The sequence below is a fragment of the Pituophis catenifer genome, unplaced genomic scaffold (assembly GCF_029215685.1).
Source record: "Pituophis catenifer annectens isolate HBS135680 unplaced genomic scaffold, rPitCat1.0.hap2 SCAF_8, whole genome shotgun sequence".
NCBI lineage: Eukaryota > Metazoa > Chordata > Lepidosauria > Squamata > Colubridae > Pituophis > Pituophis catenifer.
In genome coordinates, this window is record NW_027256888.1 from 66,833,083 (window position 1) to 66,854,391 (window position 21,309).

The 21,309-nt window shown below is 39.5% G+C and overlaps 1 protein-coding gene across 1 annotated transcript in view; it reads right to left on the reverse strand.

Moving 5' to 3' along the window:
- GRID2 (glutamate ionotropic receptor delta type subunit 2) overlaps nt 1-21,309 on the reverse strand; it is a 1,156,109-nt gene that overhangs the window by 276,777 nt on the left and 858,023 nt on the right. Inside the window, exon 9 of the mRNA XM_070948519.1 lies at nt 188-289. Coding sequence (XP_070804620.1) covers nt 188-289 — 102 coding nt within the window. The remainder of the gene's footprint in view (nt 1-187; nt 290-21,309) is intronic.

The following is a 21,309-nucleotide window of genomic DNA, read 5'->3' on the forward strand; positions in this document are numbered from 1 at the left end:
CCTCAAATATTGGAACACTGCTATCATGTCACCCCTAGTCTTTCTTTTTACTTTGTCCTGGTCCTTTTTTCACATTCACTTTGGAGATTTAAGGAAACCCCCACATGATTTCTGAACTGATGATTTCTATAGCTCCAATAGATCTATATCTATAAATGTTTTTTTTTTTAAATGTAATTCCACTTACCAACACAGTGACTACACGAAGAACTACTCCCCGCATGTTATTTTCCAGTCTTCTATCTGTTAGTGACCCATTCAGACCAGTGCCAGGATTCCAGCAGCCCAGCTGAAAAATAGAAAAAAGAAAAAGAAAGGATATGTCACATCAATGGTCATAAAAGCTGAATATAAATTGCTTCTATTTAGATAGTGTGTGCAAGTATACAGGTACACAAAAAAGGATGTTTTTTTTTTTTAAATTCATCAATGGATTGAATTCAACCTGGGCTTGAAGGATCTCTTTCTTACATTGCTTCAAAGTTAAGAAATGTATTCCCTCTGGACTTGTATTTATTTCTCACTCTTCCTGCCTTCAGGAAATGACTTAGACCAGGGGTCTCCAACAGAGGTGGGTTTCAGCAGGTTCTGACCAGTTCTGGAGAACCGGTAGCAAAAATTTTTTGAGTAGTTCAGAGAACCAGTAGTAAAAATTCTGACTGGCCCCGCCCCCATCTATTCTCTGCCTCCCAAGTCCCAGCTGATCGGGAGGAAATGGGGATTTTGCAGTATCCTTCCCTTTGAGTGGGGTGGGAATGGAGATTTTACAGTATCCTTCCCCTGCCACGCCTACTAAGCCACACCCACAAAGCCAGTTGTAAATTTTTTTGAAACCCATCAGTGGTCTCCAATCTTGGCAATTTTAAGACTTGTGGACTTCAACTCCCAGAATTCCTCAGCACAGCTGGCTGAGGAATTCTGGGAGTTGAAGTCCACAAGTCTTAAAGTTGCCAAGATTGGAGACCCCTGACTTAGACTTTAGAATAGTATAGTATAGTATAGTATAGTATAGTATAGTATAGTATAGTATAGTATAGCATAGCCTTTATTGTCATTGTACATCATGTATACAACGAAATTGGTTTTAGCCTCACTGGTGCAATCCATGAGAAAAAATACAAACAACATAAATATTATAAAGAATAATCCCTATGCAAGTAATTCTTTAATAAACCCTATGCAACTTTCTTCTTCAGCCAGACTTTCTTGGACTTCATGTAACTTTTTGGCCTTTTAAAATTGCTTTGAATTTTGAATTGAGAGCCTGGTGGAAGGAAAGACGAAATATACAGAACCAATAAATAAATGATTTCTTCAGTATCAGCCTCCTGCAGAGCCCATGATTGAAAATCTCTATAAAGTCTCCCTGACTACATGAAATCCTGACTAACATGTATCTTTTTTGTTTTTAATGCCAGGAATAGGGAAAAATTGTGAACGATCCTCTTAAGCATTCTGGTATCGCTTTTTCTCCTTTGACATTTTATGAGATTTTGCAGCAACTACCATCTTCTTTTCCAGCACAAAGATATCTACTTCTATGCTCAACTTTGCAGCTCAATGTTTTGGTAAAGCTCAGAGGGACCTAACAGTAAAACAGACTTGGAAGGGACATTAGGGATTGTTAGGAATATGACTATACCTAACTTGTTGGGTTGGCAATATATAAACCATCAATGTATGTTTGCATTATATTGTATTCTATTGTGTAGCTTTAAGACTACTGTATTGCATCATACTGTGTACTGATTGGCTAGCTCTATTGCCAATGTCCTTAACAGGGAGCTAGAAACATGGCTTGTTCTCTTCATTGTTCTTGCTCTCTGATATCTCTATCTGATTTACCATTTTACTGTCTGCAACTCTAGAAGAACTGTTTACTATTTATGATTAATACGACTGGTATGAAGACTTTGTTTATTAGACTGTGTAAACTATAACACAACTCAGTGTATCTGTGTGGTGACTGTGCTTATTCATAACTACTCTCAACCACTTTCATATGCACACCCTTGCTACTCAAGGGTTATTCCTTAACAGGGATCCTCTAGTCCAACCCCCTGCTCACACAGGGGACCCTATGCCATGGCTGTCAAACTCGCGGTGTCATGTTGTCGTCACATGACATATCGCGACGTTTTTCCCTTTTCCGGAGCTAGGGTGGGCGTGGCCTGCACGTGACGCATCCGGCCCACAGGCCACCAGTTTGACACTCCTGCCCTATACTATTTCAGGCAAATGGCAGTCCAATCTCTTCTTAAAACCTCCAGTGATGGAGCACCCACAACTTCTGAAGGCAAGCCATTCCACTGATTAATTGTTCTCACTGTCAGGAAATTTCTTCCTATTTCCTAGGACAGGAGATAGCAAGATGGACTAGATGGGGAAATTCTGTAGCAGCCTCCCACTACTCAAAGCCAGATGCTGCTCCTGCTTGCAGAAAAATATCTTTCAAAGAAAAGTAATGAGTTTTTATTCAAAGTATTCACAGATAGGTTTTGCTCTCGTCCCCCCCCCCTTACAATTTAATCACTGCCATCTCCCAAATGAAAGAAAAGCTACTCTTCTGCCTTAACAAAAAAAGACATTAAAATTGCTAGGTTGAGCTCTATAAGCACATTACTTCTATTCCGAACTATTATTTTTAGTTACATAAAGGAACTAATTAGAATTTAGATCCAATAAGCCCACTCAAACATGTGGATAGTCTGATTACCAGAGATACTGTACTGCTTTTGCCAAATATAAAACTAAGTGAAGAATACAAAAATTGTTCTTTTTGGAGGTCAACAAAAGCCTATTTTACTTATGTTCATTAATCTCTATTTTTATATAATTAACTTTTTAGCCTAGCTCCATTCTAAGATGTGTTTGAGGAGGCTATGGAGGAGATGAAATGATAGCACAGCCCTAAGATAAAATAAACATTTTATCTCAATCTCCTTTCCTTGTTTAAATTGGTACTGTTTGCTTTCCAATGTCCACATTTCATTTTCAATTCTCTACTGGCATTTAATGGCAGTCAAATTCATAACAAATGCATGCTTGCAGGCAAAGCAAAACATAACATTGATTTTTTTCAGGACTGGAGTTGTTTGCTTGAGATTCATTAGTATTGATCATCTTTTATAAATTAGGTTTGAATGGTTCTTTCCAATAGTAGAGAACTACCTAAGGATTATTCTGGAAATATGATGTGCTATAGTACATGTTCACTAAGAGTAAGTACCATGTGGCTGATAGGATGAATATAGCATTGATATGAATAAGTCTTTCCTTATGTGAAAAATATCATTTGAATCACTCTTTTTCTAAACAGATCTGAGGATTGCTGTACATAATGCATCAAATAGGTAAATGATTTTGTCTCCCCCCTCCCTCTCTCCCTCCCTCCCCCCTCTCTCTCCCTCCCTCCCTCTCCCTCTCTCCCCCCCTCCTCTCCCCTTCAAAGGTCATAAAATCTCCCTTCCATATTCTTGCTTTCTAATCTATTTCACTTTAAAAAAAACCAAAACTATACTACACCATCTGGAATTGTATAGCAAGGAATAGGCATTTTTAAAGAAAGTTGATTTGTAGATTGATTTTATGGACTTACAAAGCACTTTTAATCATTGTACTGAATATTAGAACATATGGGATATACCTTTTTCATTGTTAAACTCTTTTCTGATCATCTGCTAACCATGCTGTTTTTCCTCAATATATTTATATATATATCAATAGTCCCCTTCATGCACTATAGCAATTCTTCATGTGAAGATTGGAGAGCAAGATCCCACCTTGGACATATGCAATAAAGATGGAGATTCACAACAGGAAAAGCAATATATGTGAAATTGTACTAACAAGTCCTAGAATCCCAGTCCCTCACTCTCTCTTAATGCCTGTGTGGGAAAAGTATACACATACTTTCTGACTGTTAATATTTATATTTATTTATTTTTTTAAAAAATATTTCTTACAGGCCATCTATCTCAGAGAAGGACTTTAAAATGTTAAAATATAAAAACAGTGTATAAACGTTAAAAATTTACAGAGGAAGAATAGCAATAGCAATAACACTTAGACTTATGGTATATACAGTTTTATATAGTGCTTTTTAGCATTCTCTGAGAGCTTTACAATGTCAGCATGTTGCTGTTAACAATCTGGGTCCTCATTTTACCAGCCTCGGAAGGATGGAAGGCTGAGTCAACCTTGAGCTGGTCAGGATCGATCTTCTTGCTATGGGCAGAGTTAGTCTGCAATACTGCATTCTAACCATAGATCTTGATTAATGATTAAACACTGTTAAAATTAATTGCAAGATGAAGGGTGAGCTTTCAGGACATTATTATTATAAGTGACTACATAATTATCTTAGATAATTCCATTCAAAAAATAAGTTCTAAAGTCAAGGAATCTTAATACTATTTTATTCTTAATTCTTAATTCGATTCTTAATACTAAAACTTAATACTAAGTTGAAATGAAGGTTATTAAACATATTTTCTTCTGCATCCTTTGACTATCACTTGTGTAAATAAGATCATCAGTGCATATTAAATTGCTTTCACATTTGCTCAACCTTACTTAGAAAATGTTGTTATAGTGCAGAGGTCTCCAACCTTGGCAACTTTCAGACTTGTGGACTTTAACTCCCAGCTTTGCTGGCTGAGGAACTCTGGGAGTTGAAGTCCACAAGTCTTAAAGTTGCCAAGGTTGGAGACCCTTGTTATAGTGGTTTTGCTTCTTTTAGTCAAAGAATTCCTTCTATAAACCTTATATAAGCATAGGGATGAAGTCCATCAATTAAAATTTCCTTTACACAATAACTACAAATTTAGACAGGCAGATGTTCTAGTGATTGCCTATTTTGTCATTCTTTTTATGTCTGTGAGCAGGGAAATCTTTTTTCTTCAAGAGATGGTTTTTGTCTTTGATGAGGCTTTGTAACATGTAGCAGGTTACAAATCTATCCAATTGCAAGTTGTTCAAAAATAATGAATTTATGGATTATATGTACAGGTGCATTTATAGGTGTATACAGGCACACACATACAATTTGTGTGTGTGTGTGTGTGTATATATATATACATGTGCTACTTGCACACATATTTTCCACAAAAGGTGAAATGGAAGTGACCAAACTTGACTTGGATAAAAATGTTATCATTCTCAGTAGGTTCGTTTGTCCTTAAGCAAATTCATCAATAGGACTGGAATGATAAGCAATTGGAGCAGTGCAGGGGTGAAATGCTCCCGGTTTGGACCGGATCACCCAATCCAGTAGCGATGGAGGCGGGTGGTTTGGAGAACCGGTAGCAAAAATCCCTGCCCCCCCACCCCATGCCCAGCTGAGCTGCACAATCATCAGAGGCTTTTTTTTTTTTTTTACTTTTAGAAGCATTTTTTTCGACAACCTCTTTGGCCGAAAAAATGCTTTTAAAAGTAAAAAAAAAAAGCCTCTGATGATTGTGCGGCTCAGCTGGGATCATCAAAGGCTTTTAAAAGAAAAAAAAACCCTTTTTTTTTCTTTTAAATACCTCTGACGATCCAAGCTGAGTTGCCTGATCGGCAGAGACTTTTTTTCTTTTAAATGCCTCTGACGATCAGGCAACTCAGCTGGGATCGTCAGAGCCTTTTGAAAGCATTTTTTTACAACCTCTTCGGTGAAGAGGTTGTAAAAAAATGGTTTTAAAAGTAAAAAAAAAATTGGTCATGCCCACCCAGTCACATTACACCCCCCCCACTAAGCCACGCCCACAGAACCGGTAGTAACAAATTTTAGATTTCACCACTGGAGCAGTGCTTCAGAATTAAAATAAACTCATTAACTGATTTGCATGTATTTCAAAATGTAAGGAAGAATGAAATATTTTGGGAAATATTAAAAAGGCAGGAGAAAATATTTCCCCTCAAGGAGAAATAAAAAATCTTAAAGGGAGGCTGAAACCAGCCCATTTCCCTGTCACAAAGCAGAAACTGAGGACGCCAGCTTTTAGAAACTCAGATTTGGCAAATCCATTCAGAAAGACTGGGTCAAGACAGAAACTCAGATAAGCAACAAACAAAAGGTTGACAAAATTAGCTCAGACAAGCACTAGGATTTGCATTTTGCCTATAGACGCCATGACCCCATAGGAATCTGACAACAGCCAATAGAATATTAAAGGAGATGCTCTTGCACAGGAACAGGAAGCTGAAATACAAAGCCCAAAGAAGGTATAAAACCCACCCACTCTCAACTCCATTTTGTCAGCTGCCCAGAATCACATGTGGTTGGTGGTGCTGCTTCATCAATAAAGAGAACCTTTCTTTCCAATCAGCCTCCATCCTCCATTTTGTTTCCAGTGCCTTTCTCCCTGCTTGGAAGTGAACCAGATGGATTTTCCTTCCAACAAAAAGATCAGAAAAAAGGTTTCTGGTGAAGGTTTCTGGTCTATATAGCTAATAATGGATTTACGAACCATTAGCCTGAGTTTACATATGGATTTACAAACCATTAGCCTGAGTTTACATATGGCAATATCTTACATCTATAAACTTCTTCATAACTGAATGAATTATGATATATTCTGCATACCGCTACATGGCCCCACATTTTTGGTTTATAGCTCTTAGGTTGCCTTCCAGTAGTCTTGAAATCAATGATGAATTTCATGTTTCTTAACCATAAGAAAACTTTTAGAACTTTGGGCTACAATCCCAAGTACGCTTATAGAGATGAAGCCTTTTAAATTAATGGGATATCTATCCAAATTAATAGGGTTGACGCTGAGTGGCATGCATTTGGAAGAGGGTGAATTCCAGGGAAGATGAGCCATACCAAAATGTACAATTAATTTAGATCTCTCCATAGGAAAAGCCCCAAGTTATTAGCTTTCCAAGCCTCCATCCTGTTATCATTGCATCTGATCCTAAGACATTAAGGAATCCATTCATTCTATGGTAATATGATGTTCTGTAAGATGAAATAACCATCTTAAAATGACTAATGGCCCTGATAATATAGGGCAGCTGGCTCACCTATGTTTAGTCTGAACATTGCAAATCATTGGCTATTGCCAGCCAGATTGCTAATACCAGTGAGACCTATTGCTTCAAGAAAATGTAGATTTATGGATAGAGCTATTCTCCCCCTTCCTTTTAATCTTGATGCCTCTTGGCTGGTCCATGATAAATGAGGTAGCTCCTTCAATGGCAGAGAGAAGGGGCAAGAATCACGATATGAAAAAGGAGGAAGGTCCTAATAGAAACGAGTGACATTTTTCTCTTGTCTCTGAGTTTTTCAAATGTTAAAATTCTCAAAGGGTATCAGTATATGAATCAGTTAATGGAATCATGGCTTCAGAACAAAAAATAGATATACTGTTTGTCTCAAGTCTTTTAGTGGCTTTTCCCCTTCTTTTTTCCCTATACAATTTTCAAGACTCGTTTACCTTTTAAAATCCTTAATAGCCATAAAAATTAGAATTTATGTTCTTGGAATTGCTTGTTTAGAATTTCCCATCAGAAATCTTCAGGCCACTTGATGTCCTTCAAATATTTTGAACCAGAGCTGTGACACTGTTACCATTGGCCACGGTGGCGACATTCGATTTCCCTAACTCCTGCTGTGAAATCTTTCTTACCCATTTTCAGCCTTTTCACTTTGCTATGTAATTAGAATTACAGAATAATAAAGTTGGAAGGGACCTTGGACCTAGTCCAACCCCTTGCTTAAGCAGGACACCCTATACCATTTCAGACAATTGGTTGTTCAGTCTCTTTTTAAAAGCCTCCAGTGATGAAGCACCCACAATTTCTGGAGGCAAGCTGTCCCACTGGTTTATTGTTCTCACTGTCAGGAAATTTCTCCTTACTTCCAAGTTGCTTCTCTCTTTGATTAGTTTCCATCCATTGTTTTTGTCTTGCCTTTTGGTGCTTTGCAAAATAGGTTGACCCCCTCTTCTTTGTGGCAGCTGCTCAAATATTGGAGCATTGCTATTATGTCACCCCTAGTCTTTCTTTTCACTAGACTAGACATACCCAATTCCTGCAACAGTTCTTCATATGTTTTAGCCTCCAGTCATCTTTGTTGGGCCTGTCTGTATAAAATTGTACACAATCAGCTTCACTAATACATGTTTTTAATCATAATCACATAGATATATAGCTTGCAAACTTTTTACTTTGAAGAATTACTTTCTACATCTACTTGTCAGCCAAAGCCCTCTTCAACCCTTTTTTATGACAGCTGGCTTCTGTCACATTCTTGAAGTCCTTCAAATGATGTCCAAAAGAATTTATTACATCCACTGAAACCAATGGGTGGAGCCAATTGTCATGGTGACAATAAAAGAGGCTAGCAAATGATCCCCCGACTCACTAAATAAAGTTAATGAGGAACATTTCCAAAGAATTCTTTAGCCTTGGCATAGACTTCTGAGGATGAAATAATGTTCTAATAATTCTGTTCTTATGGGACATTCTGTCAGTACATGTTGGATCTACTGCTGAGGCCAAAGTGAAAATGCATTCCCAAACATTCCTAACTGATTTCTTCTCTTAGAAGTGCAGAGGAAGCCATAGGGTGATATTCTAAGTCTTGTCCTTGAATCTATCATCTAGTCATGCTTCACCATAGCATTTGAGTCTAGAAAAAAAGCCAGAATTGCTAGTAATGGGCACATTATCTAGCCTACACATTCTGATAATTTTCAAGAACACTTCACAAAAGCTCACAAAATACTAACAGCTCAGGGACTCAAATGGGCATAGCTCCAAGCTCTGTTTTGATTGGAGAGGTTTTTTCTCCCACTCCCAGGAATTGTTCTTAGGAACAATTTCATTTCACACTTTTAGAATAGAATAGAATGGAATGGAATGGAATGGAATGGAATAGAATAGAATAGAATAGAATAGAATAGAATAGAATAGAATAGAATAGAATAGAATAGAATAGAATAGAATAGAATAGAATTCTTTATTGGCCAAGTGTGATTGGACACACAAGGAATTTGTCTGGTTCATATCATCTCATTGTACATAAATAGAGAAGATACACTTGTGAAGAATCATAAGGTACAACACTTAATGATAGTCATAGGGTGCAAATAAGCAATCAAATCATACTAGGAAACAATATCAATATAAATCATAAGGATACGAGCAACAATGTTACAGTCATGCAGTCATAAGGAGGAGGAGATGGGTGATAGGAATGATGAGAAGACTAATAGTAATAGTAATGCAGATTTTGTGAATAGTTTGACAGTGTTGAGGGAATTATCTGTTTAACAGAGTGATGGCGTTTGTGGGAAAAACTGTTCTTGTGTCTAGTTGTTCTGGTGTGCAGTGCTCTATAGCATCATTTTGAGGGTAGGAGTTGAAACAATTTATGTCCAAGATGCGAGGGGTCTGTAAATATTTTCACAGCCCTCTTTTTGACTCGTGCAGTATACAGGTCCCCAATGGAAATGAATTTTGCATTCATTTATAACTGTTTCAGTGTGCAACGAATGACGTTAGTTCCAGGCTCAAAAGAACTAAGATTTTAGCTGCAGCCACTTCCTATGCTCTGGAAGAGAGCAGCAAAAGGTCCCTTGACTCAGAAAGGGGGAGGAAATGCAGAAAGTCATACATGCACACACTTGCACACACACACACAGGTTGGACTGTTGTGAACTGCATTAGGAAGATCTCCTGTTGTCTATGGTTTCTTTCAATTCTGCAAAGGTTACTAAGTGAGCCTACAGCAGAGTAAACCAAAAATTTCAGGTTTCAGAACTTGGGAAAAACTAGGTTTATAATTGTATCAGTTGTTAAGTCCAACATAATGGATTAGGGAAAGAATGCAGAAAAGGACGTAAAGAATAAGCTTTGTTTGGCTTACAGAGACAAGCATCTTAAGGCAATCATTTTGAAGCCATTACAGGTTTCATTCTGAATGCAGGAATGATGCTGGCTCCCATTACCATTTATATACTTGTCAGAACAACCTACCTTCTATAATAATTTAAATAGCTGGTAACTTACGATAAGAATCACAAGAGTTTTATTAAAACCAATACTAGAGAATTCTGGTATGGGGAAAAATGGTCAGCCATTTATTTAAAGGATGAGATGGAACAGTAACATCCTTGTCAGCTTCTAGAGTAGCTGAAAGAGTGCAATCTATTTTTATTATGAAGAAAAATCACTGCAGTAATGATACCAAGATTTCTCGCAAACATAAGGTAACAATTTATCGCAGAAATTAGTTTATAGTTGCAATATAACATTTTCTTCTAAAGGAAATAAAATTCATTCTTTGGGACATAATATTCTTTAATCAGATTAAGATTAGTGTTACTATGTCACTGAATATTTATTAAGGTGAAGTTAATTAATTAATTTTTAAAAAATTAATACCAATTCTTCCAGGGCATTTACATCACTTGAGCAAATCCTGCAAATTTTTAAATGAAAACAATTCCATTAAAATGTCTGAAGGGAGATCCTGCCCTTTCACAAATAGCTTTCACAGGGAACATAACCAGCTACAAAACAAGAAGTAACCAAAGTAGTACTATAGTGCCATATCTTCTAGCTATGCTTCCCACAGGAATAATTTTTCGGCAATTTTTTTCCCTTGTACACATATACACCACTGGTGGGTTTCAAAGTTTTTTACTACTGGTTCTGTGGGTGTGGCTTGGTGGGCGTGGCATGACTTGGTGGGCATGGCAGGGAAAGGATACTGTAAAATCTCCATTCCCACCCCACTCCAGGGGAAGGATACTGTAAAATCTCCATTCCCACCCCAATCCAGGGGAAGGTTACTGCAAAATCCCCATTTCCTCCCAATCAGCTGGGACTTGGGAGGCAGAGAATAGATGGGGGCAGGCCAGTCAGAATTTTTACTACCGGTTCTCTGAACTACTCAAAATTTCCTCTACGGGTTCTCCAGAACTGGTCAGAACCTGCTGAAACCCACCTCTGATATGCACATTTTAAAAAGATTTCATATATATGTGTATGTATATGTATGTATATCTATCTATCTATCTATCTATCTATCTATCTATCTATCTATCTATCTAGAATAAAACGTATCTTTTATTTTATGAACACTGAGAGCATATGCACCAAGACAAATTCCTTGTGTGTCCTATCATACTTGGCCAATAACTATTCTATTCTATTCTATTCTATTCTATTCTATTCTATTCTATTCTATTCTATTCTATTCTATTCTATTCTATTCTATTCTATTCTATCATCTATCATCCATCCATGTCTATCTCTCTATCTATCTCTCTACACACACACACACACACACACACACACACACACACAGAGTATATATGCATGCACATGTGTACACATATGTACTCCATGTGTGTGGAAGGGAAATCAGTATGCCATGAGTTAAGAGAAGGTGTACTTATTGTAGAGAGAGAGGTGAGGGGAAAGGAATTGAAATGTAAATGGGCTGGTCACACAGCAAGAGGAACTGATGGCAGGTGGCTCAAGACAGTCATAGTATGGATCCCACTTGATAAAAAGCTTTCACAAAAACAAGATGGGGCAACGACGTAAGCAAGTATTGCAGACCTAATTGCAAAAAAACAAAACAAAACAAAACAAAAACAAAAAAAAACTCAGGACCATATTGATTGGAAAGATGCAGAAGAGGCCTTCATCCTCTTTTGCACTGGATAGACAATGGCTATGATGATGATGATGATGATGATGATGATGATGATGATGATGATGATGATATATGAAATCAGGTGGACATGGACCAGATAAATTGGCAAGTGAAGGATGATATTGTGATAAGGAATGAAGTATTCCACAATCTGATTTGATCAATGAGAATACTTTCCTTCTTCCTCTTCCTCACCTATGTAATAAATCTTACAGACTAGACAGACTAGTTCACAAGCAAAGAGATATTTGATATCATGTATATCCAAGTAGTTTAGAGTCATAGTCACCAACATTTCAAATCTCACTCCAAAAAAATAAATGCATAAAGAGTTGGTCAATATTGCATTGACCTGGATGGTCAATGCAATATTGAGAAGCTGTTTCTACTCTCCCTGCTATTAATAGATAGGAGTCCAGAAAAGGTGAGTCCATTTCTGGGCTTCTATATGCACAGATCCCTAGTGCCACGTAATGGGGTGAGCTCCCATTACTTGTCCCAGCTTCTGCCAACCTAGCAGTCGAAAGCACATAAAAAATGAAAGTAGAAAAATAGGGACCACCTTTGGTGGGAAGGTAATAGCATTCCGTGCGCCTTTGGCATTTAATCATGCCGGCCACATGGCCACGGAGACATCTTCGGACAGTGCTGGCTCTTCGGCTTTGAAACGGAGATGAGCACCACCCCCTAGAGTCGGAAACGACTAGCACATATGTGCAAGGGGAACCTTTACCTTATATGCATAGAAATAAAACGGATTGCAATAATTCAAAGTTGATATAATGAGTTGTTTCCCCGGAAATACATTACAATTATTTTTTCAAACAATTAAGACACATTTCTTAAGTTCAGTTTTTAACTGGCAAAAGTTAGAATTAGTCCAAATTCAGGATTCATCTCAAGCTGATTTAAAACTCAATGGATCTTGATAGGAAGAGCATGTTTTGAGCTTTCTTTTATTGTTTAACCTTTGACAGTGGCCTAAAAGATGTACCATTTGATGCTTGTATAGCCTTAGGAGAAAGAGCATTCCAGAATGTCGTTATGACCATAGAATTTACTCAGAAAGGGAAGGAGATACCATTAAGCATGTCTTAAGATAGATAACTGAGAGCGTATGCACCAAAGACAAATTCCTTGTGTGTCCAATCACACCAATAAAGAATTCTATGCTATGCTATGCTATGCTATGCTATGCTATGCTATGCTATGCTATGCTATGCTATGCTATGCTATGCTATTCTATAACCAATGCCATCTCCAGAAATAAACATTCCTTAATCAACTTCTCTATAGTTTCTGAGGCAGCAGAAACAACTGTTTTTTTTTTATCTATGTCATTAGCTGTGAGCCACAATTTTAATTTCCTGAACATCACTATCCCAGGAAATAGTGAGAAATTAAACAAGAAATTGGGTATCGTCCATCAGACATATTCCTAAAAAAATCCAGGGCAGGATGAAGGGTTGGTTTCAATCAAATGTTAGAATTTTCCCATATGCCAAAGTGGGTGGACAAATAGATATGTGCTTTAGGGGTAGTGATGCCTCTAAGATGCAGTGATAACCTGGTGCTGGAATTGATACAAGTAGTCCTGGACATAAGACTATAAATGAGCCAGGCATTACAATTGTAGATTAGAATGGTCATTGAGCAAGTCACCATGTGACTGGGTATGATTTTACAAGCTTTTTTTTGCAGTTGTCATTATGCAAATGTGGTAGTCATAAACGAGTTTGATTTCCTCAATGACTATTTTTTTTGCCAGAAACTGGAAGTAAATGCTAGAAATTGGCAAAAAAACGCCACAAATTCCAGTCCTGTGACTGTCAGATGCTGCAAATGGCCATAAATGTGAACCAGCTGCCAAGTGTCCAAAGGACAATCACGTGACTTTCAGAACTTTGAAAACAGATCATAAGTAGATCTGGAAAGGTCCGTTTTAAGTTTGAATGGTTGGTAAGAATTAACTTTGAAAGGTTGCTAAGCATTCAGTCATTAAGCAAGGAGTATCACATACTAGTTTAATGAAAAGACGGACTAACATGATAGCAGTATTCCAATATCTCAGGGTTGCCACAAAGAAGAGGGAGTCAAATTATTCTCCAAAGCACCTGAAGGCAGGACAATAAGCAATGGGTGGAAACTAATCAAGGAGAGAAGCAACCTAGAACTAAGGAGAAATTTCCTGACAGTACGAACAATTAATCAGTGGAACAACTTGCCTTCAGAAATTGTAAATGCTCCAACACTGGAAGTTTTTAAGAAGATGTTGGATAACCATTTGTCTGAAGTGGTGTAAGGTTTCCTATAAGGCTGTGATGGTGCACCTATGGCACGCATGCCCAAAGTGGCACATTGAGCCATGTCACCTGGCACATGTGGCATTGCCTGTTCCTCTTCTGGGTTTCTGGTGCACATGTGCATGCGATGATCAGCTGGCCTTTTTGCATGCTGCAGTGCTAGAAGAGCTGGTCTTCCATTTTCCTGTGCACCGGCCAGCTGAACGTCGCGTGCGCATGTGTGCCAGAAACACGGAAGAATAGCTGGCTGAAACCAGAAGTTCAGTAGCTGAAATCGGAAGTTCATTTTCAGGTGCGCGCATGCGCCCTGGGCAGCTCCTCTTCTGGGTTGTGGCCCAGATGTGTGTGCATGCGCTCCCTTTTTGGCCCTCGGAGCCGAAAAGTTTCGCCATCACTGCTATAAGGGGTTGGACTAGAAGGCCTCCGAGGTTCCTTCCAACTTATTCTGTTTTCTTCTATTCAGAAGGTTCCTGTACCCATTTCACATCTTTTATCTAAAAACTGTGCCATTGGTATCTGGTGTTTTCTCACTGAATTTCAGTACAGAAATCTTGGAAAGTTTATACTGGCAAGAATGGTTTCAGAACAGTAGTTGGTTTCAAATCCTGTTGCTACTGGTTTGCTCGTGGACACGCATGCGCTCGCACGTGACGCTTCCGCGCATCCGCAGAGACGTTTGAATGGGTGGGCAGAGCCTACAGCCGCCGCTACCGCTTCGCCCGATTCGGGGCAAACCGGTAGCAACCCACCACTGGTTCAGAGTTGCTTGTGACACAAAGACGATGGATTGCCCAATCAAAGTAGTAGATATTTAAGCGAGTCCTTAATTTGGTAATGATTTCAGCAATTACTTGTCCTATCCAACATCTCTTTCAAGAAATGAACATTACTGAAAAGAGTAATGTTCTGTATTTTTCTGCAATTTCTCTGCGACAAATATCTCATAGTGAAGGGAAGACTAATGCATTGGAATTTCATTATATGCTATAGTGCCTACCCATTATATAAAACATAAACAAAAGCAATTAGCATCCTGGCATTAGTCCTGATTTAAATACTTTTTCTCAAGACACTTTCATTAACCGAGTTGACAGAAACTATCTATTATTCATTTTACCTGCATTTAATTGCAGTTTTAATATGCAATGTTATATTTTAGATGTGGAAAAAATATAAAGAAATACCTTGTTTGATGCAGATGAGCCTGCTTTAATATGGTTAAATTATTCTACTGCTACTGAAGATCAACCCAATACAGTTGGATCCTACAGCAATGCATTTATCTTTTTCATTCATTTTCTGATCCCATCTCCATTAATCATTTACCATAAAAAAATTAAAGATAATACAGGGCTGGTGTTTCATAAAACAGTTAATAGCCACCAAACAGGATATATTTGCATGTCTGTGTATTTAGCATATTGTTATTTGGCATAGATGAATCTTTCTATTCCTCTGTAAATTTATGCATGCCAAAGTCAGATTCCCGCTATCTTAATGTTTGATTAAAAAAAACCCAAAATACTGAAAAAAATTTGAAGTATGCACTTAAATATTGGATCCTTCACAAAGTATATATACAAATGTAGACACAAATGTAACCCTAACATTAAACCTTTTAAATATATTTTTCTTAAAATGCATAGTGATTCATGTTGTAAACATGACAATATGTTTCATTATATAATAGTCAACAATTAGTAATTATTTAAGTAAGAGCCAGTTTGATATACTATCGGCATCAGACTAGAAACCAGGACCCCATGACTTCTAGTCATGTCTTAGATACAAAGCCAACTGGGTGACCTTGAACCAATCACTTTCTCTCAGCCCTTAGGCAATGGCAAATCATTTTTGAAAATTTGCAAAAAAAACCAGCAGGGACTTGCCCAGACAGTCACTAGGACAGGGGTTGGCAACCTTAAACACTCAAAGAGCCACAAAGGTCCTAACCGGAAGCCCCCCTCCCCCCTGTTCAATTCTGGAGCAGACCGGAAGTCCAGTTCCCCCACCATAGAGTCTCCTAGCGCAGCTTCCTTTTTCCCCTGCCAACTGGAAGTCCGGTTCCCCCCACCATAGAGTCTCCTAGTGCGGCGTCCTTTTTCCTCTACCTGTTCTAGCCGAAAGCCCTATCAATTGTGTAGCCGACTGGCGACAGGGAGCCACAGCAGAGGGATGAAAGAGCCACATGAGGCTCCAGAGCCGTGGGTTGCCGACCCCTGCTAACACTGATTTGAACATCAAAATAATAATAAACAAACAAATAAAAAAAAACTGCAGAAGAGCCTCCTTCGCAAAATTCAAAGAAATATATCATCCGAAGAATAACTGACCTTCAGTCCTCACATTAATGAGGCTGATCTGGACTAACTTCATTCATACATTTAATATATATTCACCCTATCCCACTGTCAACGTTCCAACTGATGAACCCAACCAATGCAAGCACGGTCGAGACGATCTCTGAATGCAACACTTTATTGAGTACATCATTTCAGCATTAATGACGGCAAAACCAAATCTAGCTAATTCCCGCACAAACCCACATAATTAAAGTGTAAGATTCTCCCTCACCCTATTAGACCAGCTCACATTGTCCAATTGAGCCTCATTGTATTGTTATGAGAAAAACTCTTTGGTTTTGGCAAACACCTGCTGAATCACTTGGCACTCGTGGCGGTCATCTTGATGTCTGGAGCCTACATTCCATGTCACCGTTTTCTCCCCTCTGGTTCATTGGCAAGCTGAGAAGCAATAATGGTTGAAACAGCAAAAGCGCCCTTCAGACTTGAGACCCATATTTTCTGGGCAAGCAGAATGTAGGACAAATGTACAGGTAAATGGGTTATGTGGTGGTGTCTCCTAATTTTATCCTCAGAGAGCTGTGTGGATGAAGAGAAACTTGAGCCTGAGTTCCCAACACCTGTAGAGGGCAGAGGGAATGGCCTTGAGGGGCATTAGGAAGAACCACTTAAAATGGCAATGGTGAAATGGAAGTTTTGGTGAAAAATGTAACATGAATAAATGTCACAAACAAGCTCCTGTGTAGTTCACCTAAAGATAAAGGGATGGAAGGGGAAGCACGCTCAGACCTGCAAAAATATGTTACTATGACTTTACTATAAAAGTAGTTCTGACTTAATTGGCAGTAGTCTCTTAGTCTTGTCTACTTAGTCTAGTCTTGATGACTACTGATGATGGCCTTTAATTCTCAGGTACACTGTTTTACTGACAAGACGAACAGTTAAATCACCATGCCTATTAATCAGGACAATGATTCAGTGCTGAACAATTACCAGGACTTCCTGTGAAGGTTCAAAAGTTATTTTAATCATCCCACCTGACGGGAGGGAGTTATGCAAATTCAGGCAAAGGAAGAGTGAGATTATATTTATTGGCTTTTAAATTGTTTACCATAGAAGTGGGGTGTAACAAGATGATACTGATTGACCAGTTCAAAAGAGGCTTGCTGAAACAGTGAAAGATGAACTGGTGAGTCAAGAAGAAACTCCAAATAATTTGGAAGAATTGTTCCAACATTATTTGGTAACAGATGACAGTGTGGAAATTTTGAGATGGGAAAGATAAGGAAACTGGAAAAGTTTTATAGCATCTCTTCCCCAATAGTTTCCCCTCCCAATGACTTCCACAGAATACAGTGTAGGATACCCCAAGCAAATTAGTGCAACCAAGAGAACCCTGTCATCAGGAGAGAAATAAAGTAGAAGTCTAGTTGCCTCCTGAAAAAGCACCTTTGGGACAACCATGACCTGGATGATGGAGAATCTCTACAGACTTTTAGCTATTCAATTTGGGACGAACACCCTTTGAATGGTGTGGGAGTAGGAATGGATTTCCAGAGGAAAAATTGCAGACTACAGGAACCAGGAGCACTACTCAGGTGACCCTGAGGACACAATTAAACCTCCAAGTGCTTCAACGACCCTCTAAAAGAATTCAAATGACCAGCTGTCTGCAAGGAATATAAATCCTTCCATTCCCCACTGCCCTGTCAGAGCTGAAGAAGCTTCTTGGATGAGAAGCGAAACGTCTTCAAAAAGAAAACAAAAACCATGAAAATGCACTTGTCTCCTGAAAAAGCAACTTTGGGACAACAAAGTAGTACCTGTGCCTTTACTGTGGAGTAATCACACCTACTCAAATACTTTGGCTACCTAATGAGAAGGAAGGACTCACTGGAGAAGAGCCTAATGCTGGGAAAGATTGAGGGCAAAAGAAGAAAGGGACGACAGAGAACGAGGTGGCTGGATGGAGTCACTGATGCAGTCGGTGTGAGCTTAAATGGACTCCAGAGGATGGTAGAGGACAGGAAGGCCTGGGGGAACGTTGTCCATGGGGTCGTGATGGGTCAGACACGACTTCGCAACTAACAACAACAATCACACCTACAACTAGATCATCTACAATAAAATGTCAAATCTCTAACAAAAGAACAGGATGTAGAACATCCTGATCTAGGAAACGGGTGTAAGGACTCAGAAGGGAACTGGAGTGAGTGTGTGCATCTGGGGGGAGTTCAGGAGGACTGTGCATGACTACAAAAATTAGAAAAAGATAACAATTGCAGACTGCTATTCTCTACTTTTTCGTTTGGATCTCACGAGCTGCTTCTGGTGAAAGCAGCCTGAGATTTCCAGGGGGAAGGCTGGGAAATGTTACGGCTCAAGCACTCCAGGGAACAAAGCCATATGCTTCAGTATAGCTTCAGAGAATTGGAAGGTCAGAACCCGAATGAAGGGATGAAAGGGGATTTAATTAAAAGGCTAAAGCTTCCGATAAAAGCTTAAGTGCTTCATCTTGCTAAACTGTAACCCCAGCTATATCATGGGACAAGGCAAAAGGCACAAGCAAGAAAGATGTGACCCTGTAGTGTAGACGGTTAGAAGGAAAATGGAAGCATCTTACGGAAAGCTGTGCTCCAGTATTGCTGATGTGTTAATTCTGAAAGCTTTATGGTTAGCTTAGGAGCACAATGATTGCATTTCTGCTTAAAACAGTAAAAAAGAATTATAAAGGGGCAATGATTATCGTAAAGGGAACATCTCGTGACTTTGTGACGTGTAACTGATGGTAACTGTTGTATAAAACCTACCATGGGACACTGATGGGAGACGAGCTTTGAGGGAGACTGTGTCACTTTCTGAAGAATAAAAGTTTTTGTTAGGGATCTTCATCTTGGCATTTTCAATTTTAGGCATAGGTACTCCAGGCACTGGACTTAGTGTGGGGCTGAGACAGTGCCTCCAAAAGGCATTCGTTTTTATCAAATTAGAGTTAAGAAGCACTTACAATTTAATTAGAAGGCACACACTTGTAGTCCGTTAGTTGCAGGGTGGGATTCAGTCAGTTCGGACAGGTTCGGGGGAACCAGATGCTAATTTTACATCTGGTTTGCCGAACTAGTAGTTGCAAGGACTGGATGGCCAATCCCACCCTGCCCTGCCCCTCCCAGGAGTTTCCATGCAGCCCGTTTTGGATGCCAGGTAAGTGCAGGGCCCGCATGGAGGCTCTGTGAAAAACAGGCCTCCTGGAAGTTCCAGAAGTCTGGAAACATTTGCAGCCTTTGGAGGGACCCGGAGCCGGGGTGGAGACCGTTTTCGCCCTTCTGGAGGCTTGAGGAAAGCCTCCGGAGCCTGGGGAGGGCGAAAAAACGGGCCTCCCAGAAACAGGCCCATTTCCTGCCTTTGGAGGGCCTCTGGAACCAGGGGGAGGCCATTTTTGCCCTCCTGGAGGCTTGAGTAAAGTCTCTGGAGCTTGGGGAGGGCAACCCCCTCCCCCGTGGTGCAGGAGGCTGAGTAGGCCATGCCCACCATGGCCACACCCACCCAGCAACCGAGCAGAGAACCAGTTGCTAAAATTTTTGAATCCCACCCCTGGTTAGTTGGTACAGCTCACTTTACCATCTCAGAATTTGACTTCTACTTTCTGGTGATATTCAGTGGCAAGATTGGGAAAGAGCATTTTTCCTATTCACATTTCCTAATGTTTACATTAAAAAAAAACTTTGCAATTAAAACATAACAACATAGAAAGGGAATCCTGGCTCGCCTTTTCCCCCCTTTCTGCTTTTTTTTTTTTTTTAAAGAATGTGGTTTGCTTTGCTAAATTAGGTTCTGCTCACATTTGCAGCCAGAAGGGTTGCAGCCTACTTCACCATCTCCATGTTCTATTGCATTGCAGCTTCCTTCTGCCCCAAATAATACGCAAGGGGCTATGTGGGGACAGGTTGGTTGGTTGCCTGTTGCCATCACTCAGCTCCTCTCAGGCTGAGTTGTAATGTCCTGCAGAGCAAGTGGAGAGATTTCTGCTCTGGTTTCTGCTGGCCCAGTTTCCTCACTGGGTCTTCCCGAAGCTGTTGTCAATGTGCCCTGCGTGGTTTAGAAGCGACAGGAACGAACACAGAAGCCCAAGAAGAAGATGGCTTCTCTCTGTTCCTGCAAGGGGATCTCCGCAATCTCTTCCTTTTGTCTTCCTCTTGTGTCATTTTAATTTTTGTGTTTTTTCCTTCAAGATTAAATAGAAACCACTGTAGGAAGTTAGCACCCATCCCCCCTCCTAGAAGAATGAAATATTCTAGGAAATATTAAAGAGGCAGATGAGAAAAGGAGAAACATGTTTTTAAAGACAAAGCAGCTCCCTGCAGCTCCCTGCACCAACCCTTCAGCTCCAGGGTGATGGGATTAAGACATGGCCCTCAGGACATGATAGGATTAGCCCTCTACCCATCTCACCACATGGCACCTGGGAAGATTACATCACCCAGCAAGGCTCAACCAAGCCTGGGACACGGATAGCCTACAAAGTTAGCTAAGACCCCAACCTCCTGGGAGTCTGACAGCCAATGGGATACATTTCTTGTACAGGAACAGGAAACTCTAAGGTGGGGCCCAAGAGAGTGTATAAATATATACCTCTCTCTACTCCATGTGCCCTTTTTGCCCGGGATCTCAAGCCATGTGATCCTGCCCACCATTAAACCATCTTTCCAAACAGCCACCATGAATCCAGTGTCTTTTTCCCCACTTGGAACTGAACCCAGAAGGATATTTCTTCCACCACCAAAAAAAAAAAAATTTTTTTTTTAAAAATCAGAATAAAGAAAGAACGGGAATGCTTGACCTGATCTACCTTGAAGAGATGACATCACTCCCAAGTCCAATTCTGTGCAGCTAAACTGTATTTACTTTGCTTCAAGACTATTTTTTTTTTTTTTGCTTCAAAAAGCAGGATGAAATCTACAAGCATCCCCCAAAGCATAAGCATGTAGGATTCTGCTTTTCTGAACAGCCACTTCAGGAAAGCTGATAAGCAGAAAATGAAAGGGAA